General features: G+C 45.1%; 1 protein-coding gene across 1 annotated transcript in view; it reads left to right on the top strand.

The window, feature by feature from the left end:
- The window catches only part of ppp1r16b (protein phosphatase 1, regulatory subunit 16B), a 192,204-nt gene that overhangs the window by 117,668 nt on the left and 51,939 nt on the right, over positions 1-22,597 (top strand). The window contains exons 4-5 of the mRNA XM_079510323.1: positions 18,816-18,961; positions 21,960-22,063. Of these exons, the coding sequence (XP_079366449.1) occupies positions 18,816-18,961; positions 21,960-22,063 (250 nt within the window). The remainder of the gene's footprint in view (positions 1-18,815; positions 18,962-21,959; positions 22,064-22,597) is intronic.

Genomic DNA, 22,597 nt, shown 5'->3' with positions numbered 1-22,597 from the left:
AAGTGAGTTTAACATTGTTTAATGTTGTTTAATGCAATCAGATATGACTTTTCTGTTTGGATGCATGGGCTGTCAAGGCCAGAAAGTAGTTTTTGCCACTCGGTAGGCGTTCCTGCATAACTTCCTGGCAGAGTTGGGGTCCGTTACTCAAAAAAGTAATACACTACATATTACACATTACTTTTGAAAAAAGTAATGCCTTACATTACTTGATTACTCCCTGGAGAAAGTAACTAGTTACACTACTCGTTACATTACTTTTGCGTTACTCCATAAAATCGCCTGAGATGCATTGTCACATAATTTACCACCACTTAACAAATCTTTAAAATCCTAATAAGGAGGACATACACAAGATCTTTCTTTATGCTCTTTACCAGGTTGTGGAGGAATAAAACAAAATGGGCCTTTCCAAAACGGTCTAGTGCAGTGGTTCTTTTGACCTTGTAAAACTTTTTCTATGCAAACTTTCTTTAAGTACATTGTACATGTACAGTGACAGTAACAGTGACAGCAGTGGCTTTCAATCAGTGGTCCGTGGACCACCAGACACCAGTGAGCCTTGAGGGTGTTCCAGGTGGTCCCCAGCTAAATGATGGAGAGTTTGTAACCAAATGGACACTCATTAGATATTTAACCCTTATATCTTTAACTCTTGATAGTGTAAAATGAAACCAAATCCATTTGGTATGATATATGGTATGATATGAAAATGGTTGAAAACCTATACCACAGGTTCTCTAGGCAAATATTAACCCAAAATATATTCAAATAAAATAATGAGACTGAGTGAAATCAGTAGCCTATATGTTCACAGTGCTTTAGGATCCCTTTCTTTATGATGTCGAGTTCCCTGCTCCATTGCTCATTAAATGTAGTTTTTCATTTCAGCATATTTGGTTTATTCATCTCTGCATTAACTAACTAGCGAGTGATTGTGAGAGCACACATTCTACAACAAACAAACCGACCCTCCCACTGGCAGTGTTGCCAAATTTGCCAGGTTTTGGGAGAGAAACAAGCAGCCATGTCTATGAAAACAAGCCCAAAAGAAGCCTGACTGGGCTATTTTATAAAACAAGCTCAAAGTCGCTTATATAATAAGCGGACATGGCAACACCCCAACGGCTCTGTCTCTGTTTATGACAGTGGGAGTGAGTGTGGCCGGCTCGATGTGGAGCTGAGCAGCGCTGCAGAGATTTTAATCCCGAGACGACGTAAATGACAGTTATGACACAAGCACTGTATATCACAAAAAACGGACAATGATGTGTCCAGCCAGAGGTTGAGGTGGGAGGGAGGACGACAGGTGGGTCTAAAACTGGACGTCTGAACACCCTAAGAGTCCATGACAGTAACAAAAAGTGCTGTGCTGCTGCTGATCTGACACCGGTTTGAAATGTTCTAGTCCGCGACTCCGCTAGTGCGTTGCCACTTGCCAGCACACCATTAGTGTTCATGTTCAACTCATCTCCGTTGTGTGCATTATTCTCCAAAGCAACACCGCTGAAAGCAGCCACATGACGCAAGTAACGAGTAACTGCAGCGCTACAGCGACCAGTAACTGTAATGTGATTATCAATTTGGAGGAGGAGTGTCGTTATATTACTCGTTACCGACCAAAGTAGTGTGATTACAGTAACGAAATATTCCGTTACTCGTTACACCCAACTCTGCTTCCTGGTTTGATGATGATGTCACGCGCATAACCTCTATTGGCTGATAGTAAGGCATCAATGGCATGGGATATGGAGTTCTCAGTGTCCACAACTGCAGTCCCACAAACCATTCTGTCCAAATTCCAGTCTCTTTCCTCCGGCCTCTGTAATCCAGGTCAGGTCTGAGGAGCGCATGTAGTCTCCCATGAGCCATGTAGCTGCTCAGGCCAGAGCCACAGCAGGGCCTCCCAACCATGTAGCTGCTCAGGCTAGAGCCACAGCAGGGCCTCCCAACCATGTAGCTGCTCAGGCCAGAGCCACAGCAGGGCCTCCCAACCATGTAGCTGCTCAGGCTAGAGCCACAGCAGGGCCTCCCAACCATGTAGCTGCTCAGGCCAGAGCCACAGCAGGGCCTCCCAACCATGTAGCTGCTCAGGTCAGAGCCACAGCAGGGCCTCCCAACCATGTAGCTGCTCAGGCTAGAGCCACAGCAGGGCCTCCCAGTCATGTAGCTGCTCAGGTCAGAGCCACAGCAGGCCTCTCCCAACCATGTAGCTGCTCAGGCCAGAGCCACAGCAGGGCCTCCCAACCATGTAGCTGCTCAGGCCAGAGCCACAGCAGGGCCTCCCGGCCATGTAGCTGCTCAGGCCAGAGCCACAGCAGGGCCTCCAGTCATGTAGCTGCTCAGGCCAGAGCCACAGCCAGGCCTCCCAACCATGTACTGTAGCTGCTCAGGCCAGAGCCACAGCAGGCCTCCCAACCATGTAGCTGCTCAGGCCAGAGCCACAGCCAGGCCTCCCAACCATGTAGCTGCTCAGGCCAGAGCCACAGCAGGCCTCCCAACCATGTAGCTGCTCAGGCCAGAGCCACAGCCAGGCCTCCCAACCATGTAGCTGCTCAGGCCAGAGCCACAGCAGGGCCTCCCAACCATGTAGCTGCTCAGGCCAGAGCCACAGCAGGGCCTCCCAACCATGTAGCTGCTCAGGCCAGAGCCACAGCAGGGCCTCCAGTCATGTAGCTGCTCAGGTCAGAGCCACAGCAGGCCTCCCAACCATGTACTGTAGCTGCTCAGGCCAGAGCCACAGCAGGGCCTCCCAACCATGTAGCTGCTCAGGCCAGAGCCACAGCCAGGCCTCCCAACCATGTAGCTGCTCAGGCCAGAGCCACAGCAGGGCCTCCAGTCATGTAGCTGCTCAGGTCAGAGCCACAGCAGGCCTCCCAACCATGTACTGTAGCTGCTCAGGCCAGAGCCACAGCAGGGCCTCCCAACCATGTAGCTGCTCAAGCCAGAGCCACAGCAGGGCCTCCCAACCATGTAGCTGCTCAGGCCAGAGCCATAGCAGGGCCTCCCAACCATGTAGCTGCTCAGGCCAGAGCCACAGCAGGGCCTCCCAACCATGTAGCTGCTCAGGCCAGAGCCACAGCAGGGCCTCCCAGCCCACAGGCAGGTTCAAGTAACACTGTGTCCTCTGTTGTCAGGCATAATCTGGGCCTTTGTCAGGGCGGCTCTCCCCTCTCTGTGCTTGAATAGTTTTCATGGGGAGTTTATGAAAGGCACATTATTACTTTTACTCACGTCATTGTCTCCGTTGAGGGAGGAGATATGCAAGGGATCTACAGGGGAAAGCAAGGAGATTAGCCTAGTGGCTACTTGTGGGTGCAAGTATTTTTTTTTTTTTTTGAGGAATGCTGAGAGATTAGTTTAGCAGCTAACATTATGTGGGCAGATTTTGTTTTTCTCTCACAGGCCAGAGCTTGCAGATGTAGGTTAATCTAGATTTTCAGATTAGTGGCAAGTTTGTATCTCTCCATTCCACCCTGTTCTTTATTCCCTGTGAACTAATATCCTCAGTTAGAAATATTGGTCTAGGAGGTGAAATGGACAAAATCAAATATTGCAATATCTTTGTCTAAAATACCTCAATATCCATATTGTGGTACACATTTTATTTAGTTGATCTACAAGCTCACAGCCTTTCAAGAAACTCAAATCTATAGACGCATATCATGATATTGATCTAATATCGATAATATTTTGTTGGCCCGAACACTCTAACACATTCTGGGCGGGAACCCCTTTTGTTTTAACTAAGCATTATGTAATACTTTAGCTATTGAAAAATAGCAGATCTACAAGCTCATAGCGCGCCACCGAGTGGCGCGCTACGAGCTTGTAGGTCTGCTATTTTTGAAAAATTGTGAAAATGCTTTCGTGACGTATTTCGACGTCAGGCCTACAGTAAATGGGTTAATACAGAAATGGCATCCACAGCTGGTTTCAGATTCACAGCAGGCTGCATGTGGCAGACTAGAGACTTGTCTCTGGGTTGTGGTTGCCGTCAGGCAGGTTCATTTCAATTACAACGTGACATAAATAAAGTGAATCTCTGCTGGCTTGTTAATTTTTCAGTATGTTCCTCTATTTAATGTACTTGATGCTGCTCATCAAACCCATGGGCAGTAATGAAACAGGAACTAACGGTCCAACCGAAATGAATCCAATGACCTCCACAGCGGCCCGACTTCTGCTTTTGAAAGCTCCATCAGGAAGTTATTAAACATTCCCTTTCTTGGTTTTGTTCCTTTTTCGTTTGTCCTCTTCAACCCCTCATGCTGTCTCTCTATCGAATTCCTTATCTGAGCACAAGTGTTCAACATAGCCTTGTTTACACGTCTCTCTGTGAGCGCTCCGCACGCCACTTTTAAAAGCTCTTGAATCTTTCATTGTGTTTTGCCGTTAATCTCCCTATCTTTCTCTCACGTGCTTTTGCTATCTTTTTTCCGTTACACATGCTGCATCTTCTCAGCATTTAAATCTCCCCATACCTTTGCTTCACCCTTTTATCTAAATCAGATGGGGAATACACAGTGTACATTTGAACCACTTCATTATTTATTCAGACAAACAGATGCTGCAAGAGAGGCTATACTGCCCAGGGAAAGATTCTATAGACCAGCAAGGCTACACTGTTTACACCACTGGTTCTCAAATATATTTGGAATTGTAACAGTTTTGTTTACTCGGTTCAACACAGATGAATAATGTGGGAAAAAAAATGCCGATCTACAAGTTCACAATCTTTATAGTATAGTTTGTTTATTACTTTAGATTTTTTTCTATTTGATTTATTTTTATTTCAATTTGTATTTTTTTATTAAAATGTCTTAAAAGTTGAGGGACAAAACAATGGTGCACATTAAGCGACTCATCTGGGGACCTCCCAGAATCATTTAGGGACCCCCTGGTGGTCCCAACCCACAGTTTGAGAAGCACTACATTAGGCCACGGACCCCCATAACTCAGAGTGTACACGAGTAGTTTAGCATTTTGTACACATACAAAATGCAGACTAAATCCCTTGGAAAGACATCAAGTACAATGTCATCAGACGCATAACCTCCAAGCTAATGTTTTCGGGCTTCCGTTAAACTACTGCAGGTTGACATGATTCACTTTGGGGTTGAAAATGGAAAAGTGCACAATCAATCTGTATAATGGTATATGGCTGGTACATAGAATAGCAATCATGTCAGTGTTGCTAGCAGAACAGAACAGTATTTTTGAGTGGTGCAACCACTCAAAAAGTGTGCCAGTACAGTACAGTACAGTACAGTACAGTACAGTAGAGGGTACAGTAGAGGGACCCCCACACAGTAACTCTGTCATTTCTCAACCATTTCGGACGCGGGGCGGCTCGCCGGAATTGGGCCGGCACCCTGGGTGCGTTCCTGTGGGTCTGGAACTTCCGCCCCCCACCCCCACACGGAGTTGCACCACTCACTTCACACGGGTGTGATTTTTCCAGTTGTAACACATATCCCTTGATATTCATTTCTATTTCTAATTTCTCTGTCTCTTGCTCGCTCGCTTGCTCGCACACACGCGCGCACACACGCGCGCACATACACACACACTCTCTCCCCTCTCTTTCTTTCTCCTTTGCTCTGTTGAGAATCAAGAACGTTTTATTTGTCACTAACTTATACAAGTACAAGCAGTGAAATGTTGGGACTGTCTGACTCTAATACACTAAAATCCGTGCTGAACTCATTGCCTTCTCTCCCCTTGTAGTTCTATGTAAGTGTAGTATAGGCCTAGTAAAAGCTCATCTAAAACCTGTCGCTCATCTGTCACTCTTTTCACTTATCCGTATCTAATTTACCATGAACTGATACTACTTGCCATCTATAAATGCTATTCAAGAATGAGATTCGAGGCTGGGTAAACTCTGCTCAACAACGACAAGAGGAGCACATCAGGTGTAAGAGGGCCTTGGCCCTCGTTTTCTTTCTATAACAGTTTCTTTTTCAATGCTGCCTCCCAATCTCTCACTCTGTGTGTGTCCATCATGGAGTGTGCTAGCCTGGCGCGTCCCAATCTGAGAATCCCATCGTCAAATATTCGGGAAAACAGCGGCCCCTGTTGTTCCTCGAAATTTGACGCAACAGTCTGTCTTGAGAGACTAGGCGCGTCCAGACTCATAGCGAGGGTTCACTGATGTTTCCTCCCCGTGAATCCCCGCTATGAGGCTGGCCAAGCCAGGCTAGGAGTGTGCAGCTTCACGCCGTCGCTGTTGTCGAGCTTTCAACTCAAGATCACGAAACACTTTGTTTTATAAAAGTAGCCATACGGGATCACATGCTGCTTGCCATGCCGTGGTTTTAGGTTTCACAGTCCGTCCCGTGGCTACGAAATAACATTTTCCACTCGGAGAGCAGATGGTTATTTTCTGAACATTGGCTCTCCCTGAGTGTTTGTCCTGTTGTGCTATGATTCCTTCGGTGCACAACAGGTGAGCACCACTGAAATAGGGATTCATTTATGCAAATTTAACCCATTTAGACCTGACGTCGAAATAAAAAAATTGTCTTCTGAAAGAATATATATATATATTCAAAGATTTCCACTAAAGCATTTTTCACGATTTTTCAAAAAATAGCAGACCTACAAGCTCGTAGCGCGCCACTCGGTGGCGCGCTATGAGCTTGTAGATCTGCTATTTTTCAATAGCTAAATTATAACATAATGCTTAGTTAAAATGCCAAAAGGGGTTCCCCCCCCAGAATGGGTTAATTTATGAAAATTAAAAAGAAATCATAAAAAGATGAAATGTGGAGATAGAAGGTTTCTGCTCAACAGCGAGGATACCATACAGATGAATGTGAATCCATCTTTCTCTTTACTTCATGGTTTCGAGCTTTTTCTACATCTCGCCTCTCGTGTTTTATGAGCTAATTTATTCATCGCTCATTGAAACATCTGTGGAACATTATCTGGACAATAAATTGATTAAATGAATGCAGGAAGATTGGAGACTAAAATATATTTGCAAGCAAAAGATATGAACTGAATATGAATTAAAAAATGATGGCTTCAACGCCAGTAGGCATCATAGATTTGGTTATATTATGTCTCAATGAGATACTGTTCAGCTCTGCTGGAATCATGGACAGAAATGAAATAACCGCCATGCCAAATTGAGCCTTTTAAAACCCATTTTGGGCGGGAACCCCTTTTGGTGTTAGCATTATGTTATGCTTTAGCTATTGAAAAATAGCAGATCTACAAGCTCATAGCGCGCCACCGAGTGGCGCGCTACGAGCTTGTAGGTCTGCTATTTTTGAAAAATCGAAGAACGACTGACTTAGAAACACAGCTTTTTCAGAAAACTGTCAGGATGCAGAAGACGTTTTTAGAATCTGATCTCAGGTCAAAATGGGTTAAAGTCATTCTGTGCTTTATTGCGTAGCTGCTAAACGGGCAGAGCATGCCATGCGGCAAAGGTCATGAGCTGGCCTCTCCTTGAGTTCCCACAATATGACCAATTAAATTAGCACATGGGTTGGTTGGACCCTTAGGGCTAATTCATACGTTCACGTTGCTTGACGAAAATAACACGTTTTCAGCTCACAAAGCGTGACACGGAATTATAGGCATTAGATCAGATGATGCTGGTGTTTATGGACACCCCGCCACCCCCATGGATCATCACTCCTCTGTTCATTTCCGTGGGTTCCTTGATTTGGAGTGTTTTCATCTCTCTCTCCCTTGATTTGGAGTGTTTTCATCTATCTCTAACTTGATTTGGAGGGTTTTCATCTCTCTCTCCCTTGATTTGGAGTGTTTTCATCTCTCTCTAACTTGATTTGGAGTGTTTTCATCTCTCTCTCCCTTGATTTGGAGTGTTTTCATCTCTCTCTCCCTTGATTTGGAGTGTTTTCATCTCTCTCTCCCTTGATTTGGAGTGTTTTCATCTCTCTCTAACTTGATTTGGAGTGTTTTCATCTCTCTCTCCCTTGATTTGGAGTGTTTTCATCTCTCTCTCCCTTGATTTGGAGTGTTTTCATCTCTCTCTAACTTGATTTGGAGTGTTTTCATCTCTCTCTCCCTTGATTTGGAGTGTTTTCATCTATCTCTCCCTTGATTTGGAGTGTTTTCATCTCTCTCTCCCTTGATTTGGAGTGTTTTCATCTATCTCTAACTTGATTTGGAGTGTTTTCATCTCTCTCTAACTTGATTTGGAGTGTTTTCATCTCTCTCTCCCTTGATTTGGAGTGTTTTCATCTCTCTCTCCCTTGATTTGGAGTGTTTTCATCTCTCTCTAACTTGATTTGGAGTGTTTTCATCTATCTCTCCCTTGATTTGGAGTGTTTTCATCTCTCTCTCCCTTGATTTGGAGTGTTTTCATCTCTCTCTCCCTTGATTTGGAGTGTTTTCATCTCTCTCTCCCTTGATTTGGAGTGTTTTCATCTCTCGCTCCCTTGATTTGGAGTGTTTTCATCTATCTCTAACTTTTTTTTTGGCATCAAAGTTTTTTAATGATTTCTACAATAAAGCATACAAAATACACATGACTTACACAAAAGAAAGAGACAAGAAAAACAAACAAAAAAAACAAAACAAAACAACTAGCAACATTTGAAGTGAACAGACCTCCTGACCTGTCTAGTTGAGTAAGTAGCATTATTCTGTATTTTAGCAAACTGCTGTTAGTGTAACTCTAAGTGCTGTTGTATTAGTAGTATATTATTAGCTTGTGTAGTAGTCAGTAGTTTATAGTTGTATTGTTTGTGTTGAAACAGTAGGCTAGTAGACTAGTTTAATTAGTTTCACCCTGTAAATAGGCCACTTGATAAGTAGTATAGGCCACTTGATTTCCTTGGGAAGTGTGAAGTGAGTGCTTTAGCCAGCACAACTCAAGGGTTAAGTAGCCAGGCTGGGAGTATTGTCTTCAGTGTATAACCAACATTTGAAGTGAACAGACCTCCTGACCTGTCTAGTTGAGTAAGTAGCATTATTCTGTATTTTAGCAAACTGCTGTTAGTGTAACTCTAAGTGCTGTTGTATTAGTAGTATATTATTAGCTTGTGTAGTAGTCAGTAGTTTATAGTTGTATTGTTTGTGTTGAAACAGTAGGCTAGTAGACTAGTTTAATTAGTTTCACCCTGTAAATAGGCCACTTGATAAGTAGTATAGGCCACTTGATTTCCTTGGGAAGTGTGAAGTGAGTGCTTTAGCCAGCACAACTCAAGGGTTAAGTAGCCAGGCTGGGAGTATTGTCTTCAGTGTATAACCAACATTTGAAGTGAACAGACCTCCTGACCTGTCTAGTTGAGTAAGTAGCATTATTCTGTATTTTAGCAAACTGCTGTTAGTGTAACTCTAAGTGCTGTTGTATTAGTAGTATATTATTAGCTTGTGTAGTAGTCAGTAGTTTATAGTTGTATTGTTTGTGTTGAAACAGTAGGCTAGTAGACTAGTTTAATTAGTTTCACCCTGTAAATAGGCCACTTGATAAGTAGTATAGGCCACTTGATTTCCTTGGGAAGTGTGAAGTGAGTGCTTTAGCCAGCACAACTCAAGGGTTAAGTAGCCAGGCTGGGAGTATTGTCTTCAGTGTATAACCAACATTTGAAGTGAACAGACCTCCTGACCTGTCTAGTTGAGTAAGTAGCATTATTCTGTATTTTAGCAAACTGCTGTTAGTGTAACTCTAAGTGCTGTTGTATTAGTAGTATATTATTAGCTTGTGTAGTAGTCAGTAGTTTATAGTTGTATTGTTTGTGTTGAAACAGTAGGCTAGTAGACTAGTTTAATTAGTTTCACCCTGTAAATAGGCCACTTGATAAGTAGTATAGGCCACTTGATTTCCTTGGGAAGTGTGAAGTGAGTGCTTTAGCCAGCACAACTCAAGGGTTAAGTAGCCAGGCTGGGAGTATTGTCTTCAGTGTATAACCAACATTTGAAGTGAACAGACCTCCTGACCTGTCTAGTTGAGTAAGTAGCATTATTCTGTATTTTAGCAAACTGCTGTTAGTGTAACTCTAAGTGCTGTTGTATTAGTAGTATATTATTAGCTTGTGTAGTAGTCAGTAGTTTATAGTTGTATTGTTTGTGTTGAAACAGTAGGCTAGTAGACTAGTTTAATTAGTTTCACCCTGTAAATAGGCCACTTGATAAGTAGTATAGGCCACTTGATTTCCTTGGGAAGTGTGAAGTGAGTGCTTTAGCCAGCACAACTCAAGGGTTAAGTAGCCAGGCTGGGAGTATTGTCTTCAGTGTATAACCAACATTTGAAGTGAACAGACCTCCTGACCTGTCTAGTTGAGTAAGTAGCATTATTCTGTATTTTAGCAAACTGCTGTTAGTGTAACTCTAAGTGCTGTTGTATTAGTAGTATATTATTAGCTTGTGTAGTAGTCAGTAGTTTATAGTTGTATTGTTTGTGTTGAAACAGTAGGCTAGTAGACTAGTTTAATTAGTTTCACCCTGTAAATAGGCCACTTGATAAGTAGTATAGGCCACTTGATTTCCTTGGGAAGTGTGAAGTGAGTGCTTTAGCCAGCATTCCTGGCAGACGATTAGCAATCAGTTGGATTGGCCTTATACCACCAGGTGAAAGCGTCAGCTGTTAAGCGGCGTCCAGCAAACGAAGGCCAGGCGAACAAAGGCGACAGGCGACTTTGTCAAAGTCCGACTTCGTCACTGAACGACAAGCTGTAGCATTGATTAGTGACATATATAGTAGTGTGATAGATATAGTAGTGTATTGTAGTATATGTTTAGTGATCTACAATGTGTTTTCTTCCTATTCCTGTCCTCTCTTCTTCCTGGCGGTCGCACAAACACTGGGTTACACCCAGATGTCGCGGCACAACTAATCTCATCTATCCTACTCTTTCAACTCACGTCGAGCAAGTGGTAACGGGAGGGCTTTGGAATTGCCACTCGGCTGTGGTGGAAGGCAAATCTGCTTTCATCTCAGCTTACGCATCCTTGCTCTCCCTTAACTTTCTTGCTCTGACTGAGACCTGGATCAGACCAGAAAACACTGCTACGCCCGCGGCTCTGTCAGATGTGTACGCTTTCTCTCACACTCCCAGAGCCGTGCGGACAGGTGGTGGGGTTGGTCTGCTCATTTCCAGAAAATGGAAATACTCCCCTGTTTCACTGTCACTATTCTCTCCTACCTCATTTGAATTTCATGTGGTCACTGTTTCTCATCCAGTCAAGCTCACCATTGCAGCTGTTTATCGCCCACCGGGCCCTGCTGGTGGCTTCCTGGAGGAGCTGGACCATCTAGTCTCCCACTTCCCTGTCGATGGCTCTGGATTCATCCTTCTGGGTGACTTCAACCTCCCGACTGAGAAGCAGCTAGACCCACTACTTTCGTTTCTCGCCGCCTTTGACCTAGTTCTTTCCCCATCTCCTCCTACCCATGAGGCGGGCAACCAACTGGACCTGATCTTCACCAGAGGCTGCTCTATTGCTAACCTGTCTGTCACTCCTCTTTCCAGTGAAAAGGGTAAGAAACTCTCTGATCACTACTTCATGTCCTACTCTCTCTCTCTCTCCTCTCCCCCCTCACAGCCCCTCCCTACCCACATGATTTCCTCACGTCACAATCTTCGCTCACTTTCCTCCACTGATCTTTCCTCTTCTGTTCTCTCTGCTCTCCCTGCCCCTGAATCCTTTGCTCTTCTATCCCCTGATACCGCCACAGATCTTCTTTTCTCTACTCTATCCTCTTCTCTCGACCATCTCTGTCCCCTCACCACCAGGCCTGCACGCCAAACTCCACCTGCCCCCTGGTTGTCGGACTCAGTGCGGACTGAGAGACGGAGCCTGAGAGCGGCTGAGCGCAAATGGAGAAAGGGCAACCTCCCGGAGGACCTTCTCACCTTCCAATCTCTCATTTCTACTTTTTCCTCCTCTCTATCAGCTGCTAAAGCTGCTTTTTTCTGCACTAAAATTCAGGCTTCTGCTTCCAACCCTAAAAAACTCTTTGAAACTTTCTCCTCTCTCCTACAACCACCACCCCCTCCTCCCTCCTCGTCCCTCCTCCCTGACGATTTCGCCAACTTCTTTGACAAGAAGGTGAACGATATCCGATCCTCCTTCCCTCCTCCCCCGGCTGGTGCCCTGCGCACTGCCCACACCCGTCTGCCTGCCACCCCCCCCTCTCTACCTTCATCTACTCCTCTTCCCCCCCCCATCCCCTCTCTATCCCACTTCTCTCCCCTCTCCCCTAACGAGGTCCTTCTCCTTGTTACCTCTAGTCGCCCCACCTCATGCTCTCTGGACCCGGTCCCAACCACTCTGTTGCAGTCTATTGCACCTGAACTTCTTCCCTTCTTAACCCACCTTATTAACACCTCTCTGACATCTGGCTACTTTCCCTCTACTTTCAAGACTGCCAGAGTCACCCCCCTCCTGAAGAAACCGACACTTGACCCCTCTGAGATCAAGAACTACAGACCGGTTTCCCTTCTATCCTTCCTATCTAAAACTCTCGAACGTGCTGTCTTTAAACAACTGTCCTCCTATCTCCACCAGAACAACCTCCTGGACTCCAACCAGTCTGGTTTCAAAGTGGGTCACTCGACAGAGACTGCCCTGCTGGCAGTGACGGAGTCGCTCCATGCCGCTAGAGCGAACTCTCTCTCCTCCGTCCTGATACTCCTGGACCTGTCTGCAGCGTTCGACACGGTGAACCATCAGATCCTCCTCTCCACCCTCGAGGGGATGGGTGTCTCAGGCTCTGCACTCTCCCTGTTTGCATCCTACCTGACGGGTCGCTCCTACCAGGTGATGCTGAGAGGGTCTGTGTCAGAACCACACAGGCTCACAACTGGGGTTCCCCAAGGCTCGGTTCTGGGTCCTCTTCTTTTCTCTCTCTACACTACATCTCTGGGTGCTGTCATCCACTCCCATGGCTTTTCCTACCACTGCTATGCCGATGACACCCAGCTGATCCTCTCATTCCCCCCCTCTGATACCCAAGTGGAGGCACGCATTGCTGCTTGTCTGGCTGACATCTCGGCGTGGATGTCGACAAACCACCTGAAGCTCAACCTGGACAAGACCGAGCTGATGTTCCTCCCGGGGAAGGGCTGTCCGCACCGAGACATGGCCATCACCATTGATAATGCTGTGGTGACCTCAACTCGGACTGCGAAAAATCTGGGTGTGACCCTGGACGATCAACTGACGTTCTCGGCAAACATCGCATCAGTGACAAGGTCCTGCAGATTCCTCCTCTACAACATCAGGAGGATTCGCCCCTTCCTCACGGAGAAGGCAGCCCAGGTGCTCATCCAGGCTCTCGTCATCTCCCGCCTGGACTACTGCAACTCCCTCCTTGCTGGTGCTCCGGCATCTGCCATCAGACCTCTGGAGCTTGTTCAGAAAGCTGCGGCTCGTCTGGTGTTCAACCGCCCCAAGTTCTCCCACACAACTATCCTTCTCCGTTCTCTACACTGGCTCCCCGTAGCGGCCCGCATCCAGTTCAAAACCCTGGTGTTAGCCTATAGGGCAGTGAAAGGAACAGCTCCTTCCTATCTCCGGGCTATGGTCGATGCCTACACCCCTGCCCGACCACTTCGGTCTGCCACCTCGGGGCGACTGATTGCCTCGTCACTCAAGGGTCCTTCTGGCCGATCCACACGGTCACGACTCTTTTCTGTTCTGGCCCCACAGTGGTGGAATGAACTCCCCACTGATGTTAGGACAGCAGAGTCACTGCCCATATTTCGCCGCAGGTTGAAAACCCACCTCTTCAGGAAACACTACCCTTCCTCTCTGCCTGACCTACTTGTTGTTAACTAGTTGTACGAACGTTTGTTTTCTATTGTTGTATTGTTTATTGGATCTTGTTTAGTCGATACACTTAATTGTTTTAGCTCATGCTCATTTGATTTAGCTATTTTGTCTCATCCGGTTAAGGAAATAGGTAGCTGATATATTGCACTTTTACCTTAGCGCTAGGTATACTCTTGGTTGCTTGTTTTTGCAGAAAATGCACTAAAGACTTCTGGTGATTAGTAGTTTTTGTTCCCTACCTATGTTGAATACACTTATTGTAAGTCGCTTTGGATAAAAGCGTCTGCTAAATGACTGTAATGTAATGTAATGTAATGTAGCAGTCAAAAAAGAACACCCCTCCACATTCTGTTGCTGACAATAGTGATTATATCCGTAATGTATTACCAATTACAAATTGTTAATGCAACCATCCTTTAATATACAAATAAAAGTAGTCCCATATTTCATGGAACTTCCCTTTGACATTGTTCCTCCTGGCAATTGAGTATTCGAAGGATGCAGTTTCTGTCATAAGTTGGGTCCATCTATCTCTAACTTGATTTGGTTTGTCTTTCTTGTCTGTCTTGCTGTTCCTCTCTGTGTCTCCATCATCTGCATCTCCATTCTTTGTCTTCGTTTCCCAGCTCATGCCAATTAGCAGCGATGGAGAAAACAACTTTACGCTGACAGCATCCCGGTTGCTTTTCACGGAAAAAATAATTAAATCTCCCTTCCTCCCCACCCTATAATCACACCCACTTTTAAATGGAAAATACTTTGTTTCTTTTTCTCTGTGTGTCTCTGGCTGTCAGTCTGGCTGACTCTGTGTGTACGCAGAGTCAGCAACGACTGTGTGTGTGTGTGTGTGTGTGTGTGTGTGTGTGTGTGTGTGTGTGTGTGTGTGTGTGTGTGTGTGTGTGTGTGTGTGTGTGTGTGTGTGTGTGTGTGTGTGTGTGTGTGTGTGTGTGTGTGTGTGTGTGTGTGTGTGTGTGTGTCTGCTTGCGTGGGCACACACGGCAGTGTGTGTGTTTCCAATAAGGCCTGACATCTGGGGTTCAACCCACACACAATGGACTAGATGTCATCAAGACTGCCTCCAGTGCAGCTGTATTGCATTCAGAAGAATGCTCAGTGGAATATGCTATTAAACGAAGAGAAGAGTTGTGATACAATCTCACTTCATGCATGCTATTCTCCTCCTTTGATCTCTTTGGAAAAAAATAAATAATGGCTCACTCTGATCATGTAATTGCATGTTTTGACATATGCTTCTTTTTTTGGATAGCATCACTATTCCGGGCACGTCATGATAGGCTAACGTTCGGTGAAAATAGGCGTGCGCTTGCTAAAAATAGCCGATCTGCAAGCTTGCAGCGAGCCGCAACGCGACTCATTGTGAGCTTGTAGATGTAGATGGCGAATATTTGATGTAGAGGGGGAAAAAAGGAGCAGACCGAACATAGACCTCTGGGGGGACACCAGCCAACTAAGGGTTTAAGTTTACTCCAAACCATTTGCCCATTCCTAAAATTCATCCTCTACATTACCCGTCCTAACTATTAGGAGGAGTGGGGCAGCTATTTTTTTACCAGCACCCAGGGGGCAGTTGGGGGTTTACTGCCTTGCTCAGGGACACTTTGATACAGGCTGGGCAAACCCGGGGTCAAATCGGCGACCTTCCTATTCCCAGACCGCCTATCTATCTACCCACTCAGCTATGAGAAAGTACAGGAAGTACTTCAAAGCAATTAATGCTCCACACACAGTTCTCTGAGCCGGGGGGATTTCATTGCACATTAGTGTTCGCTGGTCACTTTCTACACTTCCTGGTGATTGTTTTTAGTGCGTCATTCAAAACCCCGATAGGGTTGTGCATAAAGACCCGCCCCTGGCTGTCACTGTCCAGGGCGCTGCCGCCGTGTCATAAACTCTAAAGATTTGTGCCACATTTTCTCAAATAGCAGACCTACAAGCTCGTAGCGCGCCACTCGGTGGCGCGCTATGAGCTTGTAGATCTGCTATTTTTCAATAGCTAAAGTATAACATAATGCTTAGTTAAAACACCAAAAGGGGTTGTGAAAATAATTATGTTTGTATAATTTAACAGTATGGGAGCTTTGCTTTTTGTAAGCGTCTTTTGGTTAGGCAAAATCATAATGTAACCATTATTTTTCATGTTTCGTTGGTTGAACACAATCATAATGTAACCATTATTTTTCATGTTGGGTTAGTTTGGTTAGTTGGTGTTTGTTGGGCCAATTTATTTAAGGTTATGTTTAGTTCGTTTTGCTTGTTTCTTTGTGTTGCCCCATATAGCCTTATTTTCTTTAATTGACCCATTTTGGGCGGGAACCCCTTTTGGTGTTAGCATTATGTTATGCTTTAGCTATTGAAAAATAGCAGATCTACAAGCTCATAGCGCGCCACCGAGTGGCGCGCTACGAGCTTGTAGGTCAGCTATTTTTGAAAAATCTGGAGGGCCTGGGCCATGGCTCAGTGGTCCAGGCACCTTGGCCGGTAGTCCGAGTCTGGCAGTGTGCCGCGGGTTCAACTCCCGATCCCGACGGCCTTTACTGCATGTCACTCCCCCATCTCTCTCCCCCATTTCCTGTCAGCCTACTGTCTGTCCCTCTATACAAATATAAAATAAAGGCGAAAGCCACAAAAAAACACATACAAAAAAAGAAAAAAAAAGAAAACTGGAGGATTTAGAAGGTTTTTTTTTTAAATTTTGAGGTCAGGCCTAATTGGATTAAGAGCCAACACAGAGCGATATTTCCCACCACGGACTCGCAGTAACCTTGCGTCAGTGACAGTGTCACCAGACTTTCCACCTCGAAGGACAATCTAGACTGTCTGGTAACCATGGAGCAAAGGGCAGGCGGGGGTGGGTCTCCACGCAACCCCATGAGGGTTTTGAATGACGCGTTTTTAGTTTCTTTATTACATTTTCTCCATGATATTGTGACTTTGCCAATAGGCCTATCTCACAGCCTGCTTTCCACGCCCACTTCCGGTAGATAGTGGTGTCATTTAACATTAGGCATTTACACTTTTTTTCTCTGGAGAATCTAAGTACATTTCCTAATGTTAAAATGTCAAAGACCGATAATAATATGAAGAAAACACAATGGTATAACAACTCAAATAAGTAGAATAAACCTTACCTTTACAAAACGGTAGTTTGTGGCTTGTGAAAATACCTCTTTTAACATGGAAGCCTATGGACCAGAAAAGAAATAACACCACTAGCTCTAAAAGGGGGCGTAAAAAGGGGGCGGGGAAATGCTGTGAGATAGGCCTCCGTCTGTGTCACTTGTCAACCTGTAGCCGTTTGCTTTGGGGAGGCTGTAACACAACCACGTCTCCTCTGACTCACATTGGAGTCGCCAGCCACTTCTTTTCACCTGACAGTGAGGGGTTTCAACCAGGAGGGTTCGGGTTAGTGTGTGGATCACTACTAAACCTGTCTCAAATTATTACATAATCTCAGTTTTCTTTTTTTGCATAATCGTCACAAATCATTTCCATGTTGAAAAAGATTTAGATTTTCAAGCATTGTCAAAAATAGTGGAAACTAGAAAAAGTGCCCTTCTGGGCACAGGTCTCCACCAGGAGGATAGGAGTGTGTGTGTGATGTTTGGCAAAATGTTTAGGAGTAATATAAACATGTTTTTTTGTTTGTTTGTTTTTTGCAACAATTTTCTTCATTTTGTTGAGGAAATGCAGAGCCAGATCACTCATAGCATCTCTGAGGATAGAATTCTGGATGAGCAGGACATGTGCAGCATTTTGAACGAAACAGGCCACTCCTGAAAACTTTGGAAGGCAATGTTAGCCAATCAGTGTAGAATCTGAGAAATCCAACAGACTCGTCTTGATCACATGACTACAGAGATCGTGTGTACCGATTTGCGTGATATTTGGATGAAATCTGTGCGACTAACATAAGCAATGTGTTTAGCAGAAATCGGCCTCATGGTGGCGCTATAACCGGCAGATGTGGAGGGATGCAGGGAAAATGCTTTTCTATGGCCTCTAGGGAGTGAGCATACATAAGTATACAGATTGATGCAGTTATAGCTAAAAACAGGAATTGGCCTGTTATAGCGCCACCATGAGGCTGATTTGGAAAATAATGAGTGGCATGTCGTCCTCGGCCTAGTGGAAATGTGCGTGTATAATTTCACGGAAATTGCACACTGTTTTTGTGATTTGTGGCATTTTGTTCGAAACGGACCATTCATGTGAGCTTTGGAAGCCAATATTAGCCAATCAGGATGTAAGATGGGAAATGGTGCAAATCCGTGTTGATCACATGACTATGTAGATAGTGTATACCGAATTGTGTGATGTATGGATAAAATCTGTACGGGTAATCTACAGAAATGTTTTTTGCCTAAATCGGCCTCATGGTGGCGCTATAACAGGCCGTTGAGGAATATTTGGGGCAGAGGTTCATCGTTGGCATCCATGGAGTGTGTGTGCACAGTTTGGCATGGATCGGGCCAACGGTACCGGAGATTAGCTGATAACGGACGGACGGAAGGACGGACGGACGGACGGACGGACGGACGGACACACGGACGGAGTGCAAAACATACTCTCTCCCCATGCCTTTGGCCTGGTGGAGACAATAACAGATCTTAGAAATAAAAAAGGGGGACTTAAACCCCTCCACCACCAACCCAGACAACCACACGTTCTCCTGGTGATTGGACTGGAACAGAAATGCTTCACTGGCTATACCGTGCTGTAGTTTCTCACTTCTTTTTCTTTTAGTGTGTGTGTGTGTGTGTGTGTGTGTGTGTGTGTGTGTGTGTGTGTGTGTGTGTGTGTGTGTGTGTGTGTGTGTGTGTGTGTGTGTGTGTGTGTGTGTGTGTGTGTGTGTGTGTGTGTGTGTGTGTGTGTGTGTGTGTGTGTGTGTGTGTGTGTGTGTGTGTGTGTGTGTGTGTTTTGCTCTCCATCTGCCTGCACACGCCCACAAGATGGACATGTTTTATTGAAAACTCAAAGAATGAAATCAATCTCCTGTTCTCTCCCTCCCTCCCTCCCTCCCTCTCTCCCTCCAGTGTTGTATAGATAACTATGAGGAGATGGTGAAGATCCTGCTTGCCAGAGGGGCCAGTGTCAACTCCCAGGACAACGAGCTGTGGACCCCGCTGCACGCTGCTGCCACCTGTGGCCACGCAGGCCTGGTCAAGATATTGATCGCACAGTAAGACTTTATAAATATCTTTTTCATTTCATTTTAAGGAACCGCAGTTAAGATTTTTTTTCTCCCATTTCTCTGGGACGCCGTAAAACCCATTTAACCCATTTTGGGCGGTAACCCCTTTTGGTGTTTTAAGCATTCTGTTCTACTATAGCTATTGAAAAATAGCAGATCTACAAGCTCATAGCGCGCCACCGAGTGGCGCGCTACGAGCTTGTAGGTCTGCTATTTTTGAAAAGTCGTGAAAATGTGGCGCAAATCTTTGAATATATATTTCAGAGCGAACATTTTTAACTAAAATATTGGCTTCTGGGGGGTCCCTGGAACTACATATTTTGAGATGGGGGTTCGTGGCCCAATAGAGATAATTCTGGGGGTCCTTGACATGAAAAGGGTTGAGCACCACTGACATAGAAACATGGGTTTTTCAGAAAAGAATTAGGATTTAGAAGCCTTTTTTTTTAATCGACCTCAGTCCAAAATGGGTTAAAGGCATAGTATGGATCTTGGCCCTGTATTTAGTTTTTTTTAACCAACCATTTCCCTGCAGAAACACACTGCCCTGTCGCAATGTGTGTGTGTTTGTGGGCATGTCATGATAGCCTAACGTTCGGTGAAAATAGACGAACGCTTGCTAAAAATAGCCGATCTGCCAGCTTGCAGCGAGCCGCAGCGCGACTAATTGTGAGCTTGTAGATGTAGATTGGCTATTTTCGGCGAATATTTGATGTAGAGGGGAAAAAAGGAGCAGACCGAACATAGACCCCTGGGGGGACACCAGCCAACTAAAGGTTTAGGTTGACCCAAAACCATTTGCCCATTCCTAAAATTCATCCTCTACATTACCCGTCCTAACTGTTAGGAGGAGTGGGGCAGCTATTTTTACCAGCACCCAGGGGGCAGTTAGGGGTTTACTGCCTTGCTCAGGGACACTTTGATACAGGCTGGGCAAGCCCGGGGTCAAACCGGCGACCTTCCTATTCCCAGACCGCCTATCTACCCACTCAGCGGAGAATCAACTGATCAGAACACACGTGTCCTCACTTGTGTCATAGACTTTTGTCTTGGTGTCATCATTTCAGACTTATTGAGTAAGTGCCGGGGAATGTATACCACCTCTCAATCATGGATTGCCTGATCCACATATACAAGATAATACAAATAAAAAGGCGGTCCATGTACAGAGTCAAATGAGGCCCAGTTTTCTAAATGTAGAGGGTTTAAGACAAAGTGGTGAGAGGCCCATATATATTCATACACCCTGTTGCTACCTGTGGAATTACAGGCTATATGAAAATCCATATACTGTGCTGCGTATACGGATACGCACACACACACACGCATCCTCTGGGCCGTGTCAGAGCAAATCCCGTGGGCTGTTTCCTGAAAAGACTAAATTGCAAATTGTAGAAACAAACACTCAACGGATTCATTGCCGCCATCTGTTGACACGTGGGACCTGTTAAGCTACTCGCCCAGCAGAAGAGAACAGTTCAAAATGAAAGATAAAAGCCCATGGTATTATGTACGTATGTTTGGCTCCCAATTGTGTTTATCTACTGTAGTGTTTATCTACTGTAAATGGATAGGAATGAAAACATCAAATGGCACGTCATGTGTAAATCAGACACGCTGTCTGTTCTGACTTATCAGGCTTATTTGCCTTGTGCTGACGGTACAATTTCACCATGTTAATATCCTCATTTTCTTCCTTCCTTTGTACTTTTTTTCCCCCCCTGTTGAAGTTGGCTAACGTTCAACTAACACAATAATACTCCACAAAACATGCATACATTATTAAAGGATTAGAGCAAGATGAAGTGAAAGTAGCTAAACGAAGCCCACCAGGGTGGGGGCTCAGGGGGGGGGGGGGGGGAGCATTTGTTCTGTAGCTCAGTGGGGGGAATGAAATAAGGCAGGGAATACTGTACATGACTGAGTGGTGAATATCTCTCAATTTTCATCTAGTATTTTAACCCATTTAGACCTGCGATCGATTCTACAAATGCCTTCTAAATCCTGACAGTTTTCTGAAAAACCCATGTTTCCATGTCATTCGTTCTCAAACATTTCCATGTCAAGGATCCCCAAAAATATATGTATTTGGCCGCCGACCCCCATCTGAAAATATGTAGTTCCAGGGACCCCCCAGAAGCAAATATGTTAGTTCAAAATGTTCGCTCTGAAATATATATTCAATGATTTCCGCCGCATTTTAACAACTTTTCAAAAATAGCAGACCTACAAGCTCGTAGCGCGCCACTCGGTGGCGCGCCATGAGCTTGTAGGTCTGCTATTTTTCAAAAGCTAAATTATGTTTATGTTTAAAACACCAAAAGGGGATCCCGCCCAAAATGTGTTAATACAGGATACCTCAAACGGCATATTTAGTAGCACAAATATACACACTCGGTTCAACAATGTCTGACCACAAACTCTCTTATTGTGTGTATTTTTTTAAATGAATGTCACTCTTTATAAGATTTCAAGGTTGGTATTTTCTGCAAAAGATAAAAGTGATTGTATGAAGCTATGGATGTGGTACGACTAGTTCACTGGATCTCAACGTGGGGGTCTGTTCTAGGGGGGGGTCTGTTCTAGGGGGGGTCTCCAGCTAAATGATTGATATTTGGGAACCTAATAGACCCTTACGGGATGTAACTTAACACTGAGGATTTTACATTTCCCTAAGAGTTCTGTTTTCCCAGGAGAGTTTTTGTATAAATCTCTCTGCTCTTAAATGGTTGTCTTCTAAATGTGCTGAGCAGGAAGTAGTATATAGCATAGCCTGAACGCCAAAATCTATTTCATAAATAAAATGGTTTTACAATCTATTCGTGAGATTTCTGACTGAACTGTTGATTTCTGATTGAACTGGGGGCCTGTGAAATTAAAGATGTTGAGATTCCCAACTTGAGAAACACTTCACTAGCTAACCAGTTAGAGCATCGAACCCTTTTGTCCACTCCTTGAGATCTCTGGTCTGTTACTGTTCCCGCAGCGGCGCAGATCTGCTGGCGGTCAACTCTGACGGGAACATGCCCTATGACCTCTGTGAAGATGACCCCACACTGGACATCATCGAGACGGCCATGGCTAACAGAGGTACGGTGCTAAGCTAACGTATGAAAACCTTTCACGCACAATACAGCAGCTTCTGCCTTCAACACAGAAGACAGGCATGATGCAAAGTGCAAACACTGTTTTTTATTTATATATATATAGTTTTTATCGCACGATTTTGTAACCCTCTGTGTCAATTATCCTGGGCTCTACACACCCTCCGCCAACCTAGTCCCCATATATGGGGGACATGGGGAGAGCAACGGACTTGAACTCATGCTTCCTTCATGCCTGAGTGTCCAAGTTACTCCTTTTACACCTGACAGGGGGGGAGTTTCCCTGGTTGGACGTAGCGCGTGGAAGGAACACGTTATTCCAACCAGTTCCTTTCCCCTCCATCAGGCGCCCCGGCTGGCCAGGGGGAGGCAGTTTAGAGACCAGGATTACTGCATATTATTTGTGAGGGTACCTACCCTAGGGGACACGGGGAGAACATGCAAACTCCACACAGAAAGGCCCTTTTGCCAACCCCGCCTCGGGTATGGGCACTGATGACGTGGAGGAGGAAACACGCCG

The sequence above is a fragment of the Electrona antarctica genome, assembly GCF_951216825.1.
Source record: "Electrona antarctica genome assembly, chromosome: 9".
NCBI lineage: Eukaryota > Metazoa > Chordata > Actinopteri > Myctophiformes > Myctophidae > Electrona > Electrona antarctica.
The sequence above is the reverse complement of the archived record's forward strand: the minus strand, read 5'-3'. Positions and strand labels throughout refer to the sequence as shown.